The sequence below is a fragment of the Suncus etruscus genome, chromosome 13 (genome assembly GCF_024139225.1).
Source record: "Suncus etruscus isolate mSunEtr1 chromosome 13, mSunEtr1.pri.cur, whole genome shotgun sequence".
In the NCBI taxonomy this organism is placed as follows: Eukaryota; Metazoa; Chordata; class Mammalia; order Eulipotyphla; family Soricidae; genus Suncus; species Suncus etruscus.
In genome coordinates this window covers 92,639,187-92,658,988 of record NC_064860.1, presented here as the reverse complement: position 1 = coordinate 92,658,988, position 19,802 = coordinate 92,639,187, and the positions used below count along the sequence as shown (strand labels likewise).

Below are 19,802 nucleotides of genomic sequence, written 5' to 3'. Positions count from 1 at the left end.
TACTATTCAGCCTTCACTCAGGGACAGGTATTATATAAACGTGCATTTTTTTTGAAAATATGAATAGTAATGGGAGCCCAGCCTCTTTACTCTTCCACCACTGCCAAATCAGTTTCTTGCTTGTGCAAATTACACTCTATGCTATCCACACAATGCCAACATCACTGAAGCACTTTTTTTATTTTGTCAAAAATATATATGGGTCAGTATGTGACACGTGAGTGTGGAAGATGTGTTAAGAAATAAAAATACTGTCCTTCAAGATGCATTTCATCAAAAGTCATGATTTCTTGTATCCCACTGGCAAAAACACATTTCTAATGATTAGTTTCTGCCAAAATCCAGGGGGGGGGGGGAAATCCAAGTTTGAAGCTACTCTAAGCTTCTGACAATGTAGCAGGATTCCTGTGCCAGCATTGATCATTAAATCATATGTATGAATTCCTTACCCTTGCAGAGAGCAGATGCTGCATTTCCTTTTCACTAGCACACTCTTCCGGGATCTTTAGAGTGACCAAGAATGTTTTATTTGAAGATAATTCAGGTTTTTCATACTCATCTTCATCAATATAAGTATCTAAAGAAAGTAGAAACAAAAATCATGAAGGAAAAGAAATGCACATATGAAACAACTTTTATTTCATATATTTTATGAACTTTTATTTCTATATTTTGGAGGTATTGGGTCACATCGGCGGCACTCAGGAGTTACTCTTGGTTCTGCGCTCAGAAATAGCTCCCTCCTAGGACAACACTGATGGTGGGAATGCCCCTCATTCATTGTGCCTTAAATATTACTGTGAAAATTTTGTAATTCACTTTTACCACAATAAAAATTAAAGAAAGAAAGAAAGAAAGAAAGAAAGAAAGAAAGAAAAAGAAAGAGAAAGAAAGAAAGAAAGAAGAAAGAAAGAAAGAAAGAAAGAAAGAAAGAAAGAAAGAAAGAGAAAGAAAGAAAGAAAGAAAGAAAGAAAGAAAGAAAGAAAGAAAGAAAGAAAGAAAGAAAGAAAAAGAAAGAAAGAAGTAGCTCCCTCCTAGCAGGCTCGGGGACCCTATAGGATGCCAGAAACTGAACCAGGGTCCATCCAGGGTTGGCTGAGTGCAAAGCAAACACCTTACCACTGTGCTATCGCTCCAGCCCCTTATTTCTGTATTTTTATAAGAAAACAGCAATCACTCATCTAAAATAAAGCCTATTTATTTCTGATACAGTGCAAAAGACAAAGCAGAAAAGCTTTCACCTCTCAATTAGGCCAGAAAAAGATGTAGCTAGCCTCTTTCATGATAAAAATTGTCTGAACACAAGACTAGAGGGAAAGCCAGTGCAGTGAGTATGAAGTATGAAGAAAATTAACTTCTTTGCTTCCGTGGAATTGCATTCAGGTATCAAGGCAAATATATGACATGATCAATGGGTGATAAGTAAAAGGAATGAGACTGGAAACTTTCCTGAGTCACAAGCTGTTCTTTGCTGATGTGGAAGAAGTGACAGCGTCCATCAGAACGAAGGTGTGACTAGAAAATGAGCTTGTATGAGCCCACATCTTGGATTTCCCCAGGAAGAACTGATAAGCATGACATCATTATTAGAGTATGGCTACAGAGAGGAATGTTGACACACTCTGTTTGCAGAAGGGAAACCAAACGCAGCCAAAGCCTCAGGGTGCTCAAGACATACATTCTGTGGTCAGGGAGTTCTCTGTGGCTCCTTGTGTTCTAATGACTGAGCTAATTGATGTTTAAAGAGGAAGATCTAAAGGAAAATACACAAAGCCTAGAGCCAGAAGCTAGAAACTGGCGTTAGTGTTTGTAACATGCGTCTGTCGCTCCACACCAGCCACACAGGCTGGGCCACATAACCTAAAGACCACCTCTCTGAACCTGAGAAAGGCGTGGGAGGGCAGAACCAGTGTGTGTGTGTGTGTGTGTGTGTGTGTGTGTTGCTGTGAACTTTTCTATCAGATTCCAAACTCCAAACATGACATAATCAATCTCTTCACTGGATATGAAAAATTTCACTGTGACTCAATTCAGGTTTCTAATGGAACAGCTAGTGAAAAGCAAAATGAATGGTTTTGCAGAGGTCTGCGAAGGTGAGGCATGGAGGACAGGAGAATGCACAGTGAACACCAAAGGCCTGAAACTATTAGTTCAGAGAGGTATGCTCAAGATTGCCCTTGCGCTTGGGCAGAGTTCCCATATTTCCATGATAAGAGTGGCTTGGAGAGCCCGGACTGTTTGTGCAAATACATTGGCTTATGTTGAAAATCATTCCTTCTAGGACTGTGGAATCTTACAATGTTAACTGCCTTTTACAATCCCAGTAAAAGCTATAGAGACTGAGTCTCTATAGAGCTGCCATAGTAGTCAACAGTTCACATGTACTGTCACATTCAATTCTAGAGGTAAAGAATGCATTGTCAAAACGAAAAGCTCAGACCCCTTTTTAACACCATAAGCAGAAGATAAATAAAAATGAATTAAAGACCTAGATATCAGACCTGACTCCAAAAGTTACCTTGAAGAAAATACAGATAAAACTCATGACATTGAAGCTTGAGGCCTTCCTAAGGCATCAACATCATTGGCAATTGAAACAGAAACAAAGATAAATACGGTTATATTAAAATATGAAGCTTCTGCACTTTAAGAGAAATAGTGACCAAAATGCAGACTGAGATAAATTCTTTTCCCATTACTCATCTGATAAAGGGCTAATTTCTAAGATATATAAAGCACTCATTAAATTTTGCAAGAAAAAATTTCAACCCCATTAAAAAATGAAGAAAATAGAGGCCAGAGAGATAGCACAGCGGTAGGGCATTTTGCCTTAGATGCAGAAGGACGGTGGTTCGAATTCCAGCATCCCATATGCTCCCCTGTGCCTGCCAGGAGCGATTTCTGAGTACATAGTCAAGAGTAACCCCTGAGCGCTGCCGGGTGTGACCCAAAAACCAAAATAAATTTAAAAAAATAAAATAAAAAATGGAGGAGAGGAACAGAAACTTCCATAAAGAAGAAATACAACTAGCCAAAGTTTTTATGAAAAAAAAATGCTCTAAATCACTACCATCAGGGAGATGCAACTAAAACAACAATGAGCTATCATCTCACACTATAGAAATTGTTACACATCAGAAAGAATAAGAAGCACCAGTGTTGGTGTAGATGCAACAGAGGGAGGGAAGGAGTCAGTTACTGTTGGTGGAAATATCAGCTGGTCTAGACTTTCTGGAAAACTTTTAAAAAAATCTATGAATAGAGCTTCTACTGTTTTCATTTGACACAATTCTACTTCTTGAACTATACCTCAAGAGTCCAAAAATAAAAAGGATAAATGACATCTGCACTTTTATGTTCCTTCTAGCACTATCCAAAATAAGTAAAATCTGGAAACAGCCAAGTGCTCAAAATTGGTGACTGGAAAGAGAAACTATAATGCAGGTACACCATGGAAATATTACTCAGTCATGAAAAAGATAAAATCATGCAATTTGCTGCTACATGACTAGATCTGAAGACTATAATGCTGAGTAAAGTTAGAGGAAAAGAGACTGATAGAACTACTTATCTCAGATGTGGAATATAAAGAAACTTAATGGTGGAATAACTAATGACCAAAGGCAATGAAAAGCACTGGTCTTCAGCAGAAAATATGCCATAGTGACGGGGAGGATGTGTGTGTTGAGGAAGAAGATAAGGAGGATGCTACAACTATGGGAAAGGGAATTGTTCAACCAGAAGGAGGAAGGGGATACTAAAAGGTGATCAAGTATTAAGCACATAACCCTATTATTAATAATAGTATAAACTACAGTGCACTTAGGCTCCAGCTCTATATGACACATCATTTGGAAAGAAAAAGTGCGCCTTGGGGGAGGGAGGTTTGTCTTATGGTATGAAAAATACAGTAGGTATTGAGCTTCTATGTGATTCAGCAATCCCACTTCTAGGCATCTACCTAAAAGGCCCCAAACTTTTATCCAGAAAAGACATTTATGTTTTTATGCTCATCACAGTATTATTCACAATAACCAAAATAGTTATCTAAGAGTCTAAGAACATATGAAAGGATAAAATAGAGTATGTATATGATAATGAAATACTTATTCAACTCTAAGAAAAGATGAAACAATGCAGCAATCTGCTACCATGTGGATGGATCTGAACTACATAGGCTGAGTGAAGTTAGTCAGAAGAAGGGGAGGTACTGAGACCGAATGAGATATGAATAAACATAGCAAGGAAATAACAAATGTCCAAAGGCAATAGAAACAGAAGGAAGCTCCCCATGGTGAGGTGGTATTGGGGGAAGGGGCCCTGGGACAGCAGTAGAGGGAGTGAGACTGGAATATTTTGTGTAAGAAACCCTACCATTAACACTATTGTAAATCATGACACTTAAATAAATAAAAGATAAAAATGGATTGTAAACCATTTATATTTTATAAATGTAGAAACTTGGGCAAAGAGGGTTGAAGATTTTGACCTGAAGTTACACAACTGAATTGTGGCTAAATTGAAATAAACCTGATTTCGTGATTAATATAAAGGGTGAATTAATTGGGGAAGGGAGCAAACAATGGAAGTCTTACATGAATAAAGTTTAAGATGCTTTGCAGTGTTCAATAAAGAATATTCAGCAACATCTTATGAATATAAATCCAAGAATCACCTTGAGAGGATGACTGCTACTTTGGGAGTAAATGAGCTCTCCAATGAAAGGAATGAAGATAATGAAAAGTAAGAAGGCTAATCACAAGTGTCAACCATAACAATGCAGAGGCTGAAGGCTGGAAATAGCAGATCAACAACTCTAGAAATCCTGCAGACCCAAATAGTTACTACACAGAGATGCAGGCCACAAACAGTGCAGAATTGAGAGAAAAGGGACTGGATTTTCTAATTAAGCAAGTTCTAAACCTCAACTTGGGACCACTGGTGCATATGATTTTAGGAGGGAGCAGGAAGCAAGATCTGTCTTCAAAGTAAATATTTACTTTCATTTTCTACTTCATTAGTACTTTATCATCATTATTTACTAGCTTCTGCTTCTGTAATTTGAATGTGCAATTGCTTGTGTAGATACTTAAATAGGCTGTTTTTTAAAACATTTATTTGCTTACTACAATAAATCATTTAATTTTTTAAATTTAATTAATTTAAATTAATTAATTAAATTAATAACAATTATTTATTTAATTTATTAATTATTATTAATAATAAATTAATAATGCATTAAATTAAATATTTAATTTATTAATTAATTTAATTAAATTAAAATTCAATTTATTTATCAATTAAATTTAATTAGTTTAATTGATTTATTAATGAATTAATTAAATTAAATTAAATATTTACTTTACTATTTAATTAATTTTAATTAATTTAATTAATTTTAATTAAAATTTAATTAAATAAATTACTTTATTTAATTAATTAATTAAAATAAATTTATTTTAATTTAAAATAATAAATTTACTTTACTTAATTAAATAAATTATTAAAATAATTAATTTTAATTAATTAATTAATTAAATTTAATTAAATATTTAATTTACTTCTTTGAATGAAAGGAGCAAGAAAAATAATCTTGATGAAGTAAACAGATTCTGATGGGAAATTTTTTTTGAAGGACAATGCTAGCACATTGAAGAGATCCATGAAGAGAAGTGCTTGTGAATGCTAGGGAAAGATGAAATGATCTGAAGATCCACAGATCAAAAGAAACTGGAAAGGATTCTAAGGAGAGCAAAGGTGGTAACAGAATCAGTCTTGGGAAAGGTGGAGAAACCTAAGAGATAAGAAAAAAAAACAGGTAAAAGTGCAAAGACATTTCAAAACACTAGATCTGCAAAGGTGTTTTTATTTCCCTGTTCCCCAAGGACCGTGGTAGTTTATAACTTGCTAATGTTGTCAGCTGAGAATTTTCCCATGAGTCACACTATGAGCATTGCCCATATATCCTGACAGTCTGCCAGGAATACATGATATCATAAGATGTAGCTCTAATTCCCAACTCAAAAGTAAAACAATTCAACACAGCACCACTTAAGCCTGCTATGATCCTAATATAACAGCATTTCTACTCATGAAAGTTTAAACTGAGTAGAAAGAAATGCAGGAAGAGCTTGTAACCGTGAAAAATAGCTCTGTAAGTGTCCCTAGAGTGTTAAAACTGATCACCTCCAAAAAAAAAAAAAAAGAAAAGAAACATAGTTTTGTTTAATAGAGTATCCAGGTGAAGAACATCAGGGCTATTCCCAGTATGGGGCTATTATGGATAACACTACTGAAAACATTCATGTAGAAGTTTTTATCTGAGCATAATTCTTCATTTCTCTGGAATAAATATTGTGGCATACAATTAAAAAAAAAAAACAAAAACTGATCACCTCCTTCTAAACGTCTGCCTATTTAAATCTGTCACAAATTTTTGTTAACATTAAAATGTTCACCTAAATCAAGAAAGGGTTTCATTTAGAAGCCTTTATTCAGCATCTCTACACTCAGGTTGAGCCATATCATTAAAAAAGTAAAACTCAGGGGCCAGAAAGATAGCATGGAGGTAAGGCGTTTGCCTTTCATGCAGAAGGTCATCGGTTCAAATCCTGGCGTCCCATATGGTCCCCCCCCCCACCCCCCGGTGCCTGCCAGGAGCAATTTCTGAGCATGAAGCCAGGAAAAACCCCTGAGCACTGCCGGGTGTGACCCAAAAACCACAAAAAAAAAAAAAAAGTAAAACTCAGAGCCTGAGCAGGTAGGGCACTTGCCTTGCACACAACCCATAGGGATACCACAGATATTCCCCCAAGCCCTATCAGAAGTGACTCCTAAGTAACTCCTAGGTATGGTCCAAAAGCCATTAAAAACAAACAAACAAACAAACAAAAACAAAACATAACCCATAACCCTGGATAAAAATACTCTCCAAATTTTCCAGAAAAAGCATAATTTTAAGGGAGAAAGAATAACATTTTTTCTTTTAGCCTCCACCCCAAGGAAGGAGGAGAAAAATCCTTACATAATAATCCTCAAAAGCTGGCTAATGAGAGAAATAGAATGCCTTTCTTGAATATGAACAAGGAATGGAGGAGGAGGGACTTGAGGGGCACTGGTGGTGGGAATGTTGCACTGGTGGGTAGGTGGTTCTTTTTTATAACTAAAACTCAACCACAAACATGCTTGTAATCATGGTGCTTAAATAAAGACATTAAAAAATAAAGTGTTACATGGAAAAAAACATATATATTGAAGGTCACTAAGCCATAGTAATAGAGAAAAAAAAAAAAGCTGGCACAATACCAGATACCTAGATTCACCAGGATTCCTTGTACACTTTCCCCCAAGTTGGCATTTTCAGAGGAAACCATTGTATGCTTTGAGTGCTAATGGTGTTCTCTTGTCTCTAGTGTGCAGCCAGCTCTGGCTCAATGTCTTTGGCTGATCCATGAGCTGTATTTGTCATCACCTCATTGGAATGCCAAGGGCAGAGTGAGGGAGAGTGTTCCCTGAGTGCAGGAAATAGTGGGTGCCCAGCATGTAATGAATTAACAATAATCAACACGGCACAGATTTGTTTCTATTATTACATAGTAGCTTAACAGAGACAGGGACAAGAACTTCATCCTAGGCAACCCACTGACTCCGGCTTTCCATTCTGGGATTTGTTTATTGTGCCTTCCAGCTCCATAGTGGTTCACTGCACCTGGGTCCTGTATATGGGCACTACTAAAATCTGAAATGGGAGCTGTAAGAAAAAAAAAAAAAACTCATTTCATAGTGAATCTGGGCATGCTCACAAGTCCTTACAAATATTTGACTCTAACAGTGGCTTTGGAATATTATTGCAACTCATTACCCCCAAAATGACTTGCAAAGTTTGTTTTGGCAAGAGAATCTGTCACAAAAAGGGGCTCCCCCCTGCATTTTTTGGGGGGGGCCATACGCTATGACGCTCAGGGGTTACTCCTGGCTATACACTCAGAAATCAATCCTGGCTTGGGGGACCATATGGGACGTGGGGGATCAAACCACAGTCTGTCCTAGGCTAGTGTGGGCAAGGCAGATGCCTTACTGCTTATGTCACCACTCCGCCCACCCCACCCCCCCTGCATCTTTTTTACCTATTGTGCTCTTTCACAGCCTACCATGAGTTTCCCTACAGGCTCAAATCTTTCAAAAATCAGGTACCAAAGTAAAACAAAAGTATTTACCTGATTGAAGGAAAATGTTTTAAAAGATATCTTAATGCATTAGTATTTAGAAATTCTACTTTAGGATACGTTGAAAGTGGTTTCCTTTATAAAGTGTCCAAAAGATCTTCTCTGTATATTATCCTTTGCACTTTCTTGTTTCCCAAAGGAATTTTTCAAAGAGAAATCAATCCCTTTCTCTGAAGATGATTCTTTGAATTTCAAAGAAGTCATTTCAAAAATAATTTTTTGAAATGGAAAGCAGGTCTTAGATCTTGGGTTTTATAATCCGGAACATGTAGCCAACTAGACCTATTACATCACCATTTGTTGAAATTTGTTACGGGTTTCATGTGCCAACAGACAAAGCAGGGTAGGTAGCAACAAATGGTTGTGATGGGACAAGACTGTTGACTCAACTTCAGTTTCAACATCCATGTGTAGGAGATGATGGGAAGAGGGTGTGACAATGTTCCCACTAGAGCTATTGTGCTCAGCACAGTGGACAAGGCCCAGAACTTCTGACTATCTTCTCGTGATAATGAGCTTATAGTCTCAAAGAATCATCCATCCCACCCGATACTGCCCTAAATAACTGAATAAACACAACACAGTGCATTTTCTGGATGCAAGAGACGAAGTGGGTAAGACTATTAAGAACTACAAGGTAAGTGGCAAATGTAGTTCTATAGGACAATCCTCAAAACCCCTTCTGGAGAGACAAGGAGCATCTCTATTCCTTAACTGTTTTAGGAAGAGAATCAACCCAAATTCTTGTAAAGATCTCAAAACCCACTAATGTCTACCAGTTTTAGCTGAACTCCCCTCTCCCCAAAATCATTTCCATTAACAACAACAACAAAAATCCTTTCTTCCTATTTTGAAAGGCAATAATTGATCTGGAGCAGGCTATATTCATATCTCATGAAAGTCTCAACCACACTGATGATTATTTTTTGAAGTCTGATAGTTATCTAAAAGGCTTTAAAAATAGCTTCAGGCCACATCATGCAGTAATTAAAAGGGTCCCAAATATTTTTAATTCATTGAAATAATCTCACATAACCCTAAAATCTTAATAATAGACCATATGATTTTTTTTTAAATACTAGCAAGTGAACATATCAAGAGATAGGACAGCAGGAAGGACTCTTGCCTTATACACAGATCAGGTCTGATCACCACCACCACATAAGGTTCCCTGAGCACTGCCTGGAGAGATCACTGAGTGCAGAGCCAGTTGTAAGCCCTGAACATCAGCATATATAGCCACAAAACATAAACGAAACAAAACAAAACTTATCAAATGATTTTAGAAATGCAAGTGACAAAAAAACTAGAAGATAACAATTTATCAACAAAATTAACATGTGACATGTAAACAATATTGTCAATGCCATGCAAGTTTTTATTTTTTATGTACTTAAAATGTAAAGATAATAAGGTATTTCTAAAACAATTTTAAAATAATGAGTTTATAGATACATGTTCTATAATTTAAGCCTATCAAATACCTTATAAATTATTTTATCACTATAATAATTTATCAAATATATCATAATGTTACAAATTATAAGAAAAAAATTTACACTAGGAGGTTTGGAGATACAATAAAACAAATTTTTGTAAAGCTATAAAATTTAAAATATAGGGCCCGGAGAGAGCACAGCGGCGTTTGCAAGCAGCCGATCCAGGACCAAAGGTGGTTGGTTTGAATCCCAGTGTCCCATATAGTCCCCTATGCCTGCCAGGAGCTATTTCTGAGCAGACAGCCAGGAGTAACCCCTGAGCACCGCCGGGTGTGACCCCCCCCAAAAAAAAATTAAAAATATAGCATACACCTTCACTCTTCTTCCAGTGCTTATAAAACAAATAATAAACAAGTTATAGTTAAAAATAAAAATCTACATTTTTATATTTAAAATCTATACTTTATATTAAAACAAAAAAAAATATATATATATTTTCTACCCAACATCACCTAAAGCAGCTTTAATTCAATGCAAATAATGAAGCAGCAGTAAGTGTATGCTCTATTTAACTGTAAGCCATTAAATAAGTTCTTAAACTATGTGAAGCCAATCATACTTAAATTTTCTTACCTCTAATAAGAATTAAGCTCATGATGATCACTAAAATGAAAGCTATGAAAACAGAGACAATGGCCATCCACAGCTTGCACCTCCAACACAGTATTTTATTACAGGGTCTCCACGGGTCTTCCTTTTGGACCTGGAAAGCAAAGGGAACATATGGGGATCTCAGTGCTCATTTCTAAATGCTCACCATAGGCCAACACTACAACAATAAGGCAGTCTGATTCAGGCCTACAGAAGTTATGTTCTAGTGAGTTACTTACTGTCAGACTCAGGACAGAAAGGAACAAAAAGCTGAGCAGGAAAATGCTCTAGAGCTCTGCGCTGTGGTGGTGGGGACAAATAGAAAGACTTTTAAAGGACTGCTCTCTAAACCAAGAAGAGTCTTATCCCCAGTGTTGACTCAATGAAAATGGTGTGATAGTCTCATGGGTATTTATTTATTTTTTTATTTTTTATTTAAACACCTTGATTACATACATGATTGTGTTTGGGTTTCAGACATTTAAAGAACACCACCCATCACCAGTGCAACATTCCCATCACCAATGTCCCAAGTCTCCCTCCTTCCCACCCAACCCCCGCCTGTACCCTAAACAGGCTCTCCATTTCCCTCATACATTCTCATTATTAGGACAGTTCAAAATGTAGTTATTTCTCGAACTAAACTCATCACTCTTTGTGGTGAGCTTCCTGAGGTGAGCTGGAACTTCTAGGTCTTTTCTCTTTTGTGTCTGAAAATTGTTATTGCAAGAATGTCTTTCATTTTTCTTAAAACCCATAGATAAGTGAGACCATTCTGCGTTTTTCTCTTATAATTAAGGTAAGATTTGACAGAGGGGAGCAGGTGTGAGACAGGGTAAATGATGCCAAAGCAATCTGGATGTAACTTGGTGAGTCTGAGGATCAGCTGGAGATTTTGGAGCATAAGAGCTATGTTGAAGAGTAAAATGACATGCAGGTAAATGTAAATCACAAAGAAAGAACAAAGATGCTTCAGGACTCCGCGTAATTATGGCCTAGGCAGGCAATAAAAGAAAGAATGCAACGAACTTAGTGAGGCAGTGTGGCCTTAAAGGACTAATTACTACTGCTTCGGTTTCTGGATCTCCAACACTTCAACCTAGTAGTCCTCCAGGCAGGCTTTAGCCCATTTTAAAGGTGCAGCTTTAGAGAAAAAAATTTCTGAATCACTACAAAGCCTGCAATTTGCCCTTTTGTTTACAGCTCTCCTGAGTAGTACTATGCATGTCTGCCTGCTCTGCTGGAACATCCATTCCCAGTGTCGCTACAAGTCTTTAAACATCCCACAACTTTCCTCTACTTTTATTAAACCACTAGGGAATTCCCACATGGTGACCTCAGGAAGCAATGGAGGATGAAGAGGAAGAGTTAGGGGGCAGGAAAATGGACCTTGCAGGTCATAGCAGGGGGGTGTTTTCCAGTTTCAGTCAGGAACCCAAGCTCAGTAACACCACTTAATGGCAGGGTCATTACCAGCAAGTTCCTGAAACTTGATGGCACCTGTGGAACATGAATACATAAACTAACTAAAGATAATATGCACACAGCATGAGATAAACAAGTATTAGCAAATCAACAAATAAAATTATCAAGACTCATGGTGTTTGCAGCCCTCACAGAACAGCACAGAACAGTCACTTGCGGCCGCCACACAAAACTGTTGCATTTATTAATTTGTTATCCTGATTTTACTTATTGGGGCTGTGTCCCCAGTGGTGCTGAGGAATCTGGATGTAATTCCCAATGGTGCTCAGCTACATGGGTTGGGTCTGGATCTGATGATTTCTGTTGGATTCAGAAGCCATGAGAGCCATCAAGGTCACACCTAGATAATGGGGGTGGAAGAATGTAGTTCTGGTTCCATGGATTAAAACTCCACCCTGTGAGAAAGGTGAGGCCAGGTATGCACTACACCTTTTTTAGTTTTCTCCCCACAATCTCCCATCATGATTTTCGAGGTTGTCATAAAAAACAGAATTGTTTGCTCATTTTAAGAACATGCTTCACTCTTTGTCGGCGGGAGTTTCAAAGCCTCTAAGCATATGCTTAGAGCAATAATTTAATACTTATGATATGCCGAGTTGGGGTTTAAGGGACTTGGGAGGTTTAGGGGAGGTGAGACTAGATTCCAAGTTGAAAATTTAAACTTCCAGAGTAAATTATTTTAGCCAGATTGAGACTGATCTGAAATCTCCTCTCTCTTCAGGCCCCAGTTTAAATTCTCATGAAGTAGCTTTCCAGCCCTTCCACCCGTGGAAAGATTCTTTATTATCTCTCTTATTAGCCACTGTCCTTGAACTGCTCAAATGTCAACAGTTATTGGCTTTGTCACCCTATGTAAACTGGAGCCACATAGAGGGAGAAGTGGCTCTTAAATTTTCCTGAATTTACACCATACACGTGCCGCATTTAGATTGAAAGGTAGAAGAAATTAAATAATTTTTCTCTGCAGCTTCCTGAGGACTTGCCCTTAATCCCCTGGACCCTACCCCTTCCTAAATCCCAAGAACCTGCCCTTGACCAAAAGATACATTTTAAATGTCGCAAACCTTGTGACTTGTGGTTATCTAAATCTTGCAAAAATGTCAAATGGACCACCATGATCTCTGAAGACTCATTAGGGACAAAGTTCTGACATCAGTCTTCAGAGATCATGGGTTGGTTGTCTTCAATTAAGAGGTTAAATAGGGCCCGGAGAGATAGCACAGCAGCATTTGCCTTACAAGCAGCGGATCCAGGACCAAAGGTAGTTGGTTCAAATCCCGGTTTCCCATATGGTCCCCCGTGCCTACCAGGAGCTATTTCTGAGCAGACAGCCAGGAGTAATCCCTGAGCACCACCAGGTGTGGCCCAAAAACCAAAAAAAAAAAAAAAAAAAAAAAAAAAAGTTGCAAATGAATATTAAATTCTAAATCCATACATTACTTTTGGGATTACTTCTGAAAAGAAAAAACTAGAATCTAAAATATAATCATACATGCCACTATATCAAAACAAATGAGAAGCAATGTTTAACCATCCTTCTAAAAGAAACATATGGCAAAGAGCAATAAAATATATAGAAAATAACAGAACATTATTTAAAGAAGAGCTTTCCAATACAAGGCAGAATTTCTAGAAGAAACTAAATTTAATCTAAACTACCTTTTTATTTCTTTTATTTATTTTCCCCCAGTGAATTCTAATGTAGCCATATAGCACACAGCAGTGTGTTAATTTTAATGCATCCATTGTAAATATGACTGAGAACAAGGGACCATATCAGCATAAACTTATTATTTGAAATCTAACTATCTTTTTAATCACTGGGATTTTAGTTTATCTGTTGCAAATCACCGTCAACAACTGTCAGTGATGGAACTTGTTAGATATTATGCAAATCAAATGCATAAAAATTCTATGAGGCCAGAATAATGGACAGTCATAATAAAATTGCCTTAAATATTTCAAAAATGATGTAATAAAATATGCATTTTGTTCACTGCTAGATTTAATCCACTTGTGGTTCCCAAAGTACAAAAGAGTTAGTTGATGATACTTGTCCTAGTTGATATTGTCCAAGTAATGATTTTACTATAACTGGGGCTAATTTTAATTACCCATTTGTATAAGCCTTGCCTGCATCAAAACTATCAGTGTCTACAATGATGTACAGCTTGTGAAGTAAAAACTGAGTTAACTCTGAAACATGGGATCTTAAGCTGTCACTGTTGACATTCAGACTGGAGGCTTTGTTGTGGGATTCATCCTGTAGATTATAAGATGTTTAACAGATCCCTGATTCTGACCATTGGCTACTCATGGCACCTCTTCGTCATAGTTACATTGTCCCCAGTGCCTCTAAGGTGAGAACCTCTGTTCTCTAAAGGCTGTATTGTAGGGAAGAAATAGTATTTGTGTTAGATATTTTGGGGGTTACGGAACATGTGTTTGTTCGTATTTAAACTGTACTTTGGGGCCCGGAGAGATAGCACAGCGGCGTTTGCCTTGCAAGCAGCCGATCCAGGACCAAAGATGGTTGGTTCGAATTCCGGTGTCCCATATGGTCCCCCGTACCAGCCAGGAACTATTTCTGAGCAGATAGCCAGGAGTAAGCCCTGAGCACCGCCGGGTGTGGCCCAGAAAACCAAAAAAAATAAAACTCTTGGCATAGGTTTCTCAGACTTGAAATCTTAAGATATAATAAAGGAGGAAAAAATGATTTCTTATGAAGCTCTAAAGGATTTCTAAAAACTCAAGAGAAAAATCTATTTCTCACTAATCCTAAAGTGTATCATTTCAGGCAAATGTAGCAAGTACTGGAAAGTAAAAACAATAAAAAATTTATCACTTTAAAATAACTATCAGTGTATAGGTTTATTATTATGCTAATGCTTCTACCATCCCTGAAAAATATCTCTGTGACTTCTATTTGGAAAATTTATGTCTGATTTTATGAAATGAGCCACAGAAGAAAACTAGTCTAGTTCTATCACCCATGATTTCTTTTTTACTTTTTTGCAGTGGTACTAGGGATTACATGTACCACGTCTGGGCCATAGAATCTAGGTAGATACCTTATGCCCTGTACTATCTCACAGCCCCTTCATGTTGACCCAACTTTTAAGCAAAATACGAAGGCCTAAATTCTTTCCCTGCAATTCTCAAACACAAATCAAGAAACACATTCTCTCTGCTGAATTTGTTTACAATAAATCTCCACTAATGTCAATATTTAAAATGAGAGCTTTAGGGACCAGAGAGATAGCATGAAGGTATGGCTTTTGCCTTGCATTCAGAAGGCCGGTAATTCAAATTCCAGCATCCCATATGGTTCCCAGAGACTGCCAGGAGCGATTTCTGAGCATAGAGCCTGGAGTAACCCCTGAGCGCTGCCAGGTGTGACCCAAAAACCAATAAATAAATAAATAAATAAATAAATAAATAAATAAACGAGGGCTTAAGAACAATCAGATATATAACAATACATTTTTTCAATTGCTGTGGAATTTTTGTTTCTCTTCAGCATTTTATTTATTTATTTATTTATTTATTTATTTATTTACTTCTGTTTTTTTGGGCCACACCCGTTTGATGCTCAGGGGTTACTCCTGGCTAAGTGCTCAGAAATTTCCCCTGGCTTGAGGGGACCATATGAGACGCCAGAGGATTGAACCGTGATCCTTCCTTGGCTAGCGCTTGCAAGGCAGACACCTTACCTTTAGCACCACCTCACTGACCCCTCTCTTCAGCATTTTAAACAAAACACCACTGGATAAAATAAGTTCAATGAAGAATTGCCTGGAACTTCCATAACTGTTCTCCCACAGAGGGAGAAGCCATGATGAGATAGATGTCTTCTTTCTTATAATGTAAAAGAAATGAGCTTCAAATTTATCCCTACTCTTTTTCTACTTATACATTCAATTAATTTTGCTTTTATTTTTGGTGGGGGGTCACACCCATCACTACTCAAGACTAATTATTCCCAGTCTGCACTCCAAGATCTGTTCTGTTGGGGACTGAGAAAATCTATAGGGTGCTGGGATAAAAGCCGGTTGACAGAATGCAAGGCAAGTAACTTGCCCACTGTACTATTTTTTTTGGAGCCCACAAATCCAGTTTTTTTTTAAAAATATTAAAATTAATAGATTTTGAGGGGAGACATAGCTGGGTTTAATCCTAGTTCTGTACTACATGGCATTGTTCAGGGAACCATATGAGATGCCAGGGAATGAGCCTGAGTCAACTTGATGTAAGGCAAGCATCCTATTCACTGTACTACCTATCACTCTGGCCCCTTAAACAACATTTTCATTTAATATGCACTTCAATTTATTTTATAGAACCAAAGAGAATTATTAGCATATCAGATAAGGACTCCCCACACAGTCATGTTTAAAAGTCTGTTGTTCAGGTATTTCTAGAATGCCCCCTTATGTTCCTGAAACTCTCCATCTCCATGTCATTTTCCGGCTCACTGCAACTTGACCATTTCGTGACCTATAAAATTAATTCACAAGGAAGTCTAAGATATCAGAATACACCTGACTAACAAGGAAGTAATTAGAACATGAAAGCTCATTCTCAACTAAGTTCTAAACAATTATAACATGCTGATTCCTTCCTGATGTTTGCCAGCTACTACCACTAAACCATATTGAAGAAAGCATCTGTTCTAGACAGCAGAGAAGGCTGATGGCTACATTACATCATAAAGATTTCCAAATGAGAAAAAAATACACTTTCGCCCTTAACTAACCTAATGGGAAACACTAAATCAAACTCACCATTTAGTAGTAAAGCTGTCACCAGAACTCTTGAGCTCTAGGTTCAGTCTAAACCCATGCAACATCAACAATGCACTCCCATTAACCACTTTTGAATACAAGTGCATCATTGTGATCCCTGTAAGGGACCATAAATTCCTCCTTGGTGGGGGGGTTCTGTTTTTGTTGTTGATGGTTTTTGGGTCACACTCGGCAGCGCTCAGGGATTACTCCTGGCTCTATGCTCAGAAATTGCTCCTGGCAGGCTCAGGGGATCATATGGGATGCGGGGATTTGAACCACCGTTCTTCTGAATGCAAGGCAAATGCCTTACCTCCATGCTATCACTCCGGCCCTCCTTGGGGTTCTTTTTTCCACTCAAATACAAGGTACCCATTTACTCTAACAAGTAACTATAGATCCCTGAAAGAGCAGGATTCAGGACCTGGAAAAGGCTTAAATGGTAAAACATTATATCTTGCCCATGCAAAATCATAGCTATAAGCTCAGCCATTCAAAACAACTGGGCATGGCCTTAGCACCCACTACCCAGACACCACAGTCTGAGTAACTAGGATGTAGCTCCCATGATAATTTTTATTACATTTTATTTTGGGGGGCCGATGACGTGGCGCTAGAGGTAAGGTGTCTGCCTTGCAAGCACTAGCCAAGGAAAGACCACGGTTCGATCCCCTGGCGTCCCATATGGTCCCCCCAAGCCAGGGGCAATTTCTGAGCACTTAGCCAGGAGTAACCCCTGCGCATCAAACGGGTGTGGCCCCAAAAACAAACAAACAAAAAAACATTTTATTTTTAAGTTAAAAATAAATTAAAGCAAATTTAACAATCTTTTCAGGAATCAAAACAGTAACAGAACATTTCAACATTTGCATTTTCTGCTTATCCCTAACATTAACCATTAAGAGCTATAAAAATAGAAGTGAAAGAGTGACACTTAGAAAACTCCGATTACCTAGAACCAAATAGATATACTGGGAGTATCTTGCTCTCAATAAAACCTAACAGACTTAGGTGTTCCTCAGAAGGCAGGTGGCTCAGAATTCAGTTTGGTAGTTTACAAGCATTTGAGGAGAAACTAATAATATTTTATAATAGCTATGGCTGAATCAAAAGGAAGTTCTACTTATATAAACATTCTCAGGGATTTTCTTGAAGATTAAAGTTAGGCAAAAGCAAATACAGCTTGGGGAAAAGAACTTTGAAATTTTTTTCATTGTTTTTAAAAATTTTTTATTTAGAACTAACTTCATTGCAGATAAATTGTGGAAATAAAATAAAAATAAGAGATCCATATACTCTGTTCAGAGGTAGCCACTTTTACATTGAGAGCTTTGAATACTTTTCCCTCTTCAAGTAGGGCCAGTGCATATGCCAGCTCTTCCAGTTCCTTCTAATTTCTCACCTCTTCCCTATTTCTCCTCCTATAGAATTAAAAGCCCAGAATGGGAGGAAAGAAAAAAAAATAAAGACAAATTGTAAGTGTGTGTGTGTGTGTGTGTGTGTGTGTGTGTGTGTGTGTGTGTGTGTGTGTTTGTGTCTTTCTTGGGGAATGAAGAGATAGAAAGTGTGTGTGTGTGCCTGTCGTCTGTCTGTCTCTGTCTGTCTGTCTGTCTCTGTCTGTCTGTCTGTCTGTCTGTCTGTCTGTCTGTCTGTCTGTCTGTCTGTCTCTCTCTCTCTCTCTCTCTCTCTCTCTCTCTCTCTCTCTCTCTCTCTCTCTCTCTCTCTCTCTCTGTCTCTGGAAGGAGAGTGTCAGACATCAGACAGTAAAGGAGAAATGAAAGGCAAAAGTGACTCTGGAGAAGACAAGAGAATTAAAGGGACCACTCAAGTCCTTCAGACATGCAAAAAGAAAGTTCAATGAGTAAGAGAATTTTTTGTAAACCTCCTGGATCCGCTGGGGCTTCTCGCAGGGAAGGAGCCGAGACCCACCTCACAAGCAGGACTCTTGGAGTTCCTCCAGGGCCCAAAGTGCTGGAAGTCCTGATTAGGGCTGATTGAGGCCGGGGCACTCACTAGATCAGCTGCAAAAAGAACTTCCAGGGGCTCACTGTCTACTGTCTGAGTAGCCAGAAAAGGAAATCAGAACCCAACTGGGCTCTGGGGGAGCTCGGATAACACCACCCCGGCGCCAGATGACTTTACCTGGATTGGGCTTGGCTGCTCCGCCGAAGAAGACACCCTCTGGTCGACTCCATTGAGAAGTCTCTGCTCCTCCGGCCGCTGCCCTTCGAGGACCGAGAGCTCCACTATTACATTTCCTGGTGATGGGTTCCCGGTGGCTTCCATGGGCCGGCACTCCTAGGAGGTTGACCCGGCGCTGGAGGCGCGCACAGCTCACCTCCAAGGTGCAGGGTCCAAAGTGATCAACTTGCAGACACACCCCGCACCCGTCGGAGGCAGGCTGGAGGTGCAGGGCGGAGCTGCCGCAGCCACAGCTCCTGCAGGCTTCAGGGGAGATCCCCAGAGTCCTGCAGGGCGCACCAGGGGTGCCCTGCTGTTGGGCTGGAGAGAGCAGATGAAGGGCTGTTTTTCTGGTTTGTTCAGGGCGCTGCCTGCTTTGTCATTTCAGGGTGCAGAGAGACAATTCAGAAGAGCCCAGGGGCTGACTGGGAGGCCCGCTGAGGTATGAATGGACCCTCCTAGTGCCAGGAGTGAAAAGTGGCATTCCACCTTAACAGTTTTCTATATGCCAGGGCTTGCCCCCATTCTCTGACAAAAGTTCATTTTCATTGAATCAACAAGTGATTATGAAGTGTCTCCTTCGTGCCAGGTATTATGCTAGATGCTGATCGTGTAAAGATGAATAATAATACATGCACATTTTTTCCAAAAAGATTGTCCAGAAAGGTGGACTTCCAAAACCAGGTTACCCAAATGAATGTCTTCTCAGGGCGAGAGGTGTGTATCTCTGATGCTTTCACCTCTTCCTGCTAATTTCCTCATCTGAAATGTTGGCTGAATGTTAAAAAGTGCTGACCTCATTGAATTATTGCCAGGATGAAGAATAGATGTCTATCAAGGATTTAGAACAATACTGTGGCAAGCATTATGAATAATGACTACTTCATCTCCCGTTAAAAAAAGAAGTCACATGGGGCCGGAGAGATAGCATGGAGGTAAGGCGTTTGCCTTTCATGCAGGAGGTCATCGGTTCAAATCCCGGCGTCCCATATGGTCCCCCATGCCTGCCAGGAACAATTTCTGAGCCTGGAGCCAGG

General features: G+C 38.7%; 1 protein-coding gene across 1 annotated transcript in view; it reads right to left on the bottom strand.

Moving 5' to 3' along the window:
* C13H3orf52 (chromosome 13 C3orf52 homolog) overlaps nt 1-18,870 on the bottom strand; it is a 30,249-nt gene extending 11,379 nt beyond the window's left edge. Inside the window, exons 1-3 of the mRNA XM_049785609.1 lie at nt 18,727-18,870; nt 10,298-10,427; nt 450-577 (exon numbers count right to left, since the gene is read on the bottom strand). Coding sequence (XP_049641566.1) covers nt 450-577; nt 10,298-10,427; nt 18,727-18,870 — 402 coding nt within the window. The remainder of the gene's footprint in view (nt 1-449; nt 578-10,297; nt 10,428-18,726) is intronic.
* Between the last annotated feature and the right edge of the window lie 932 nt (nt 18,871-19,802).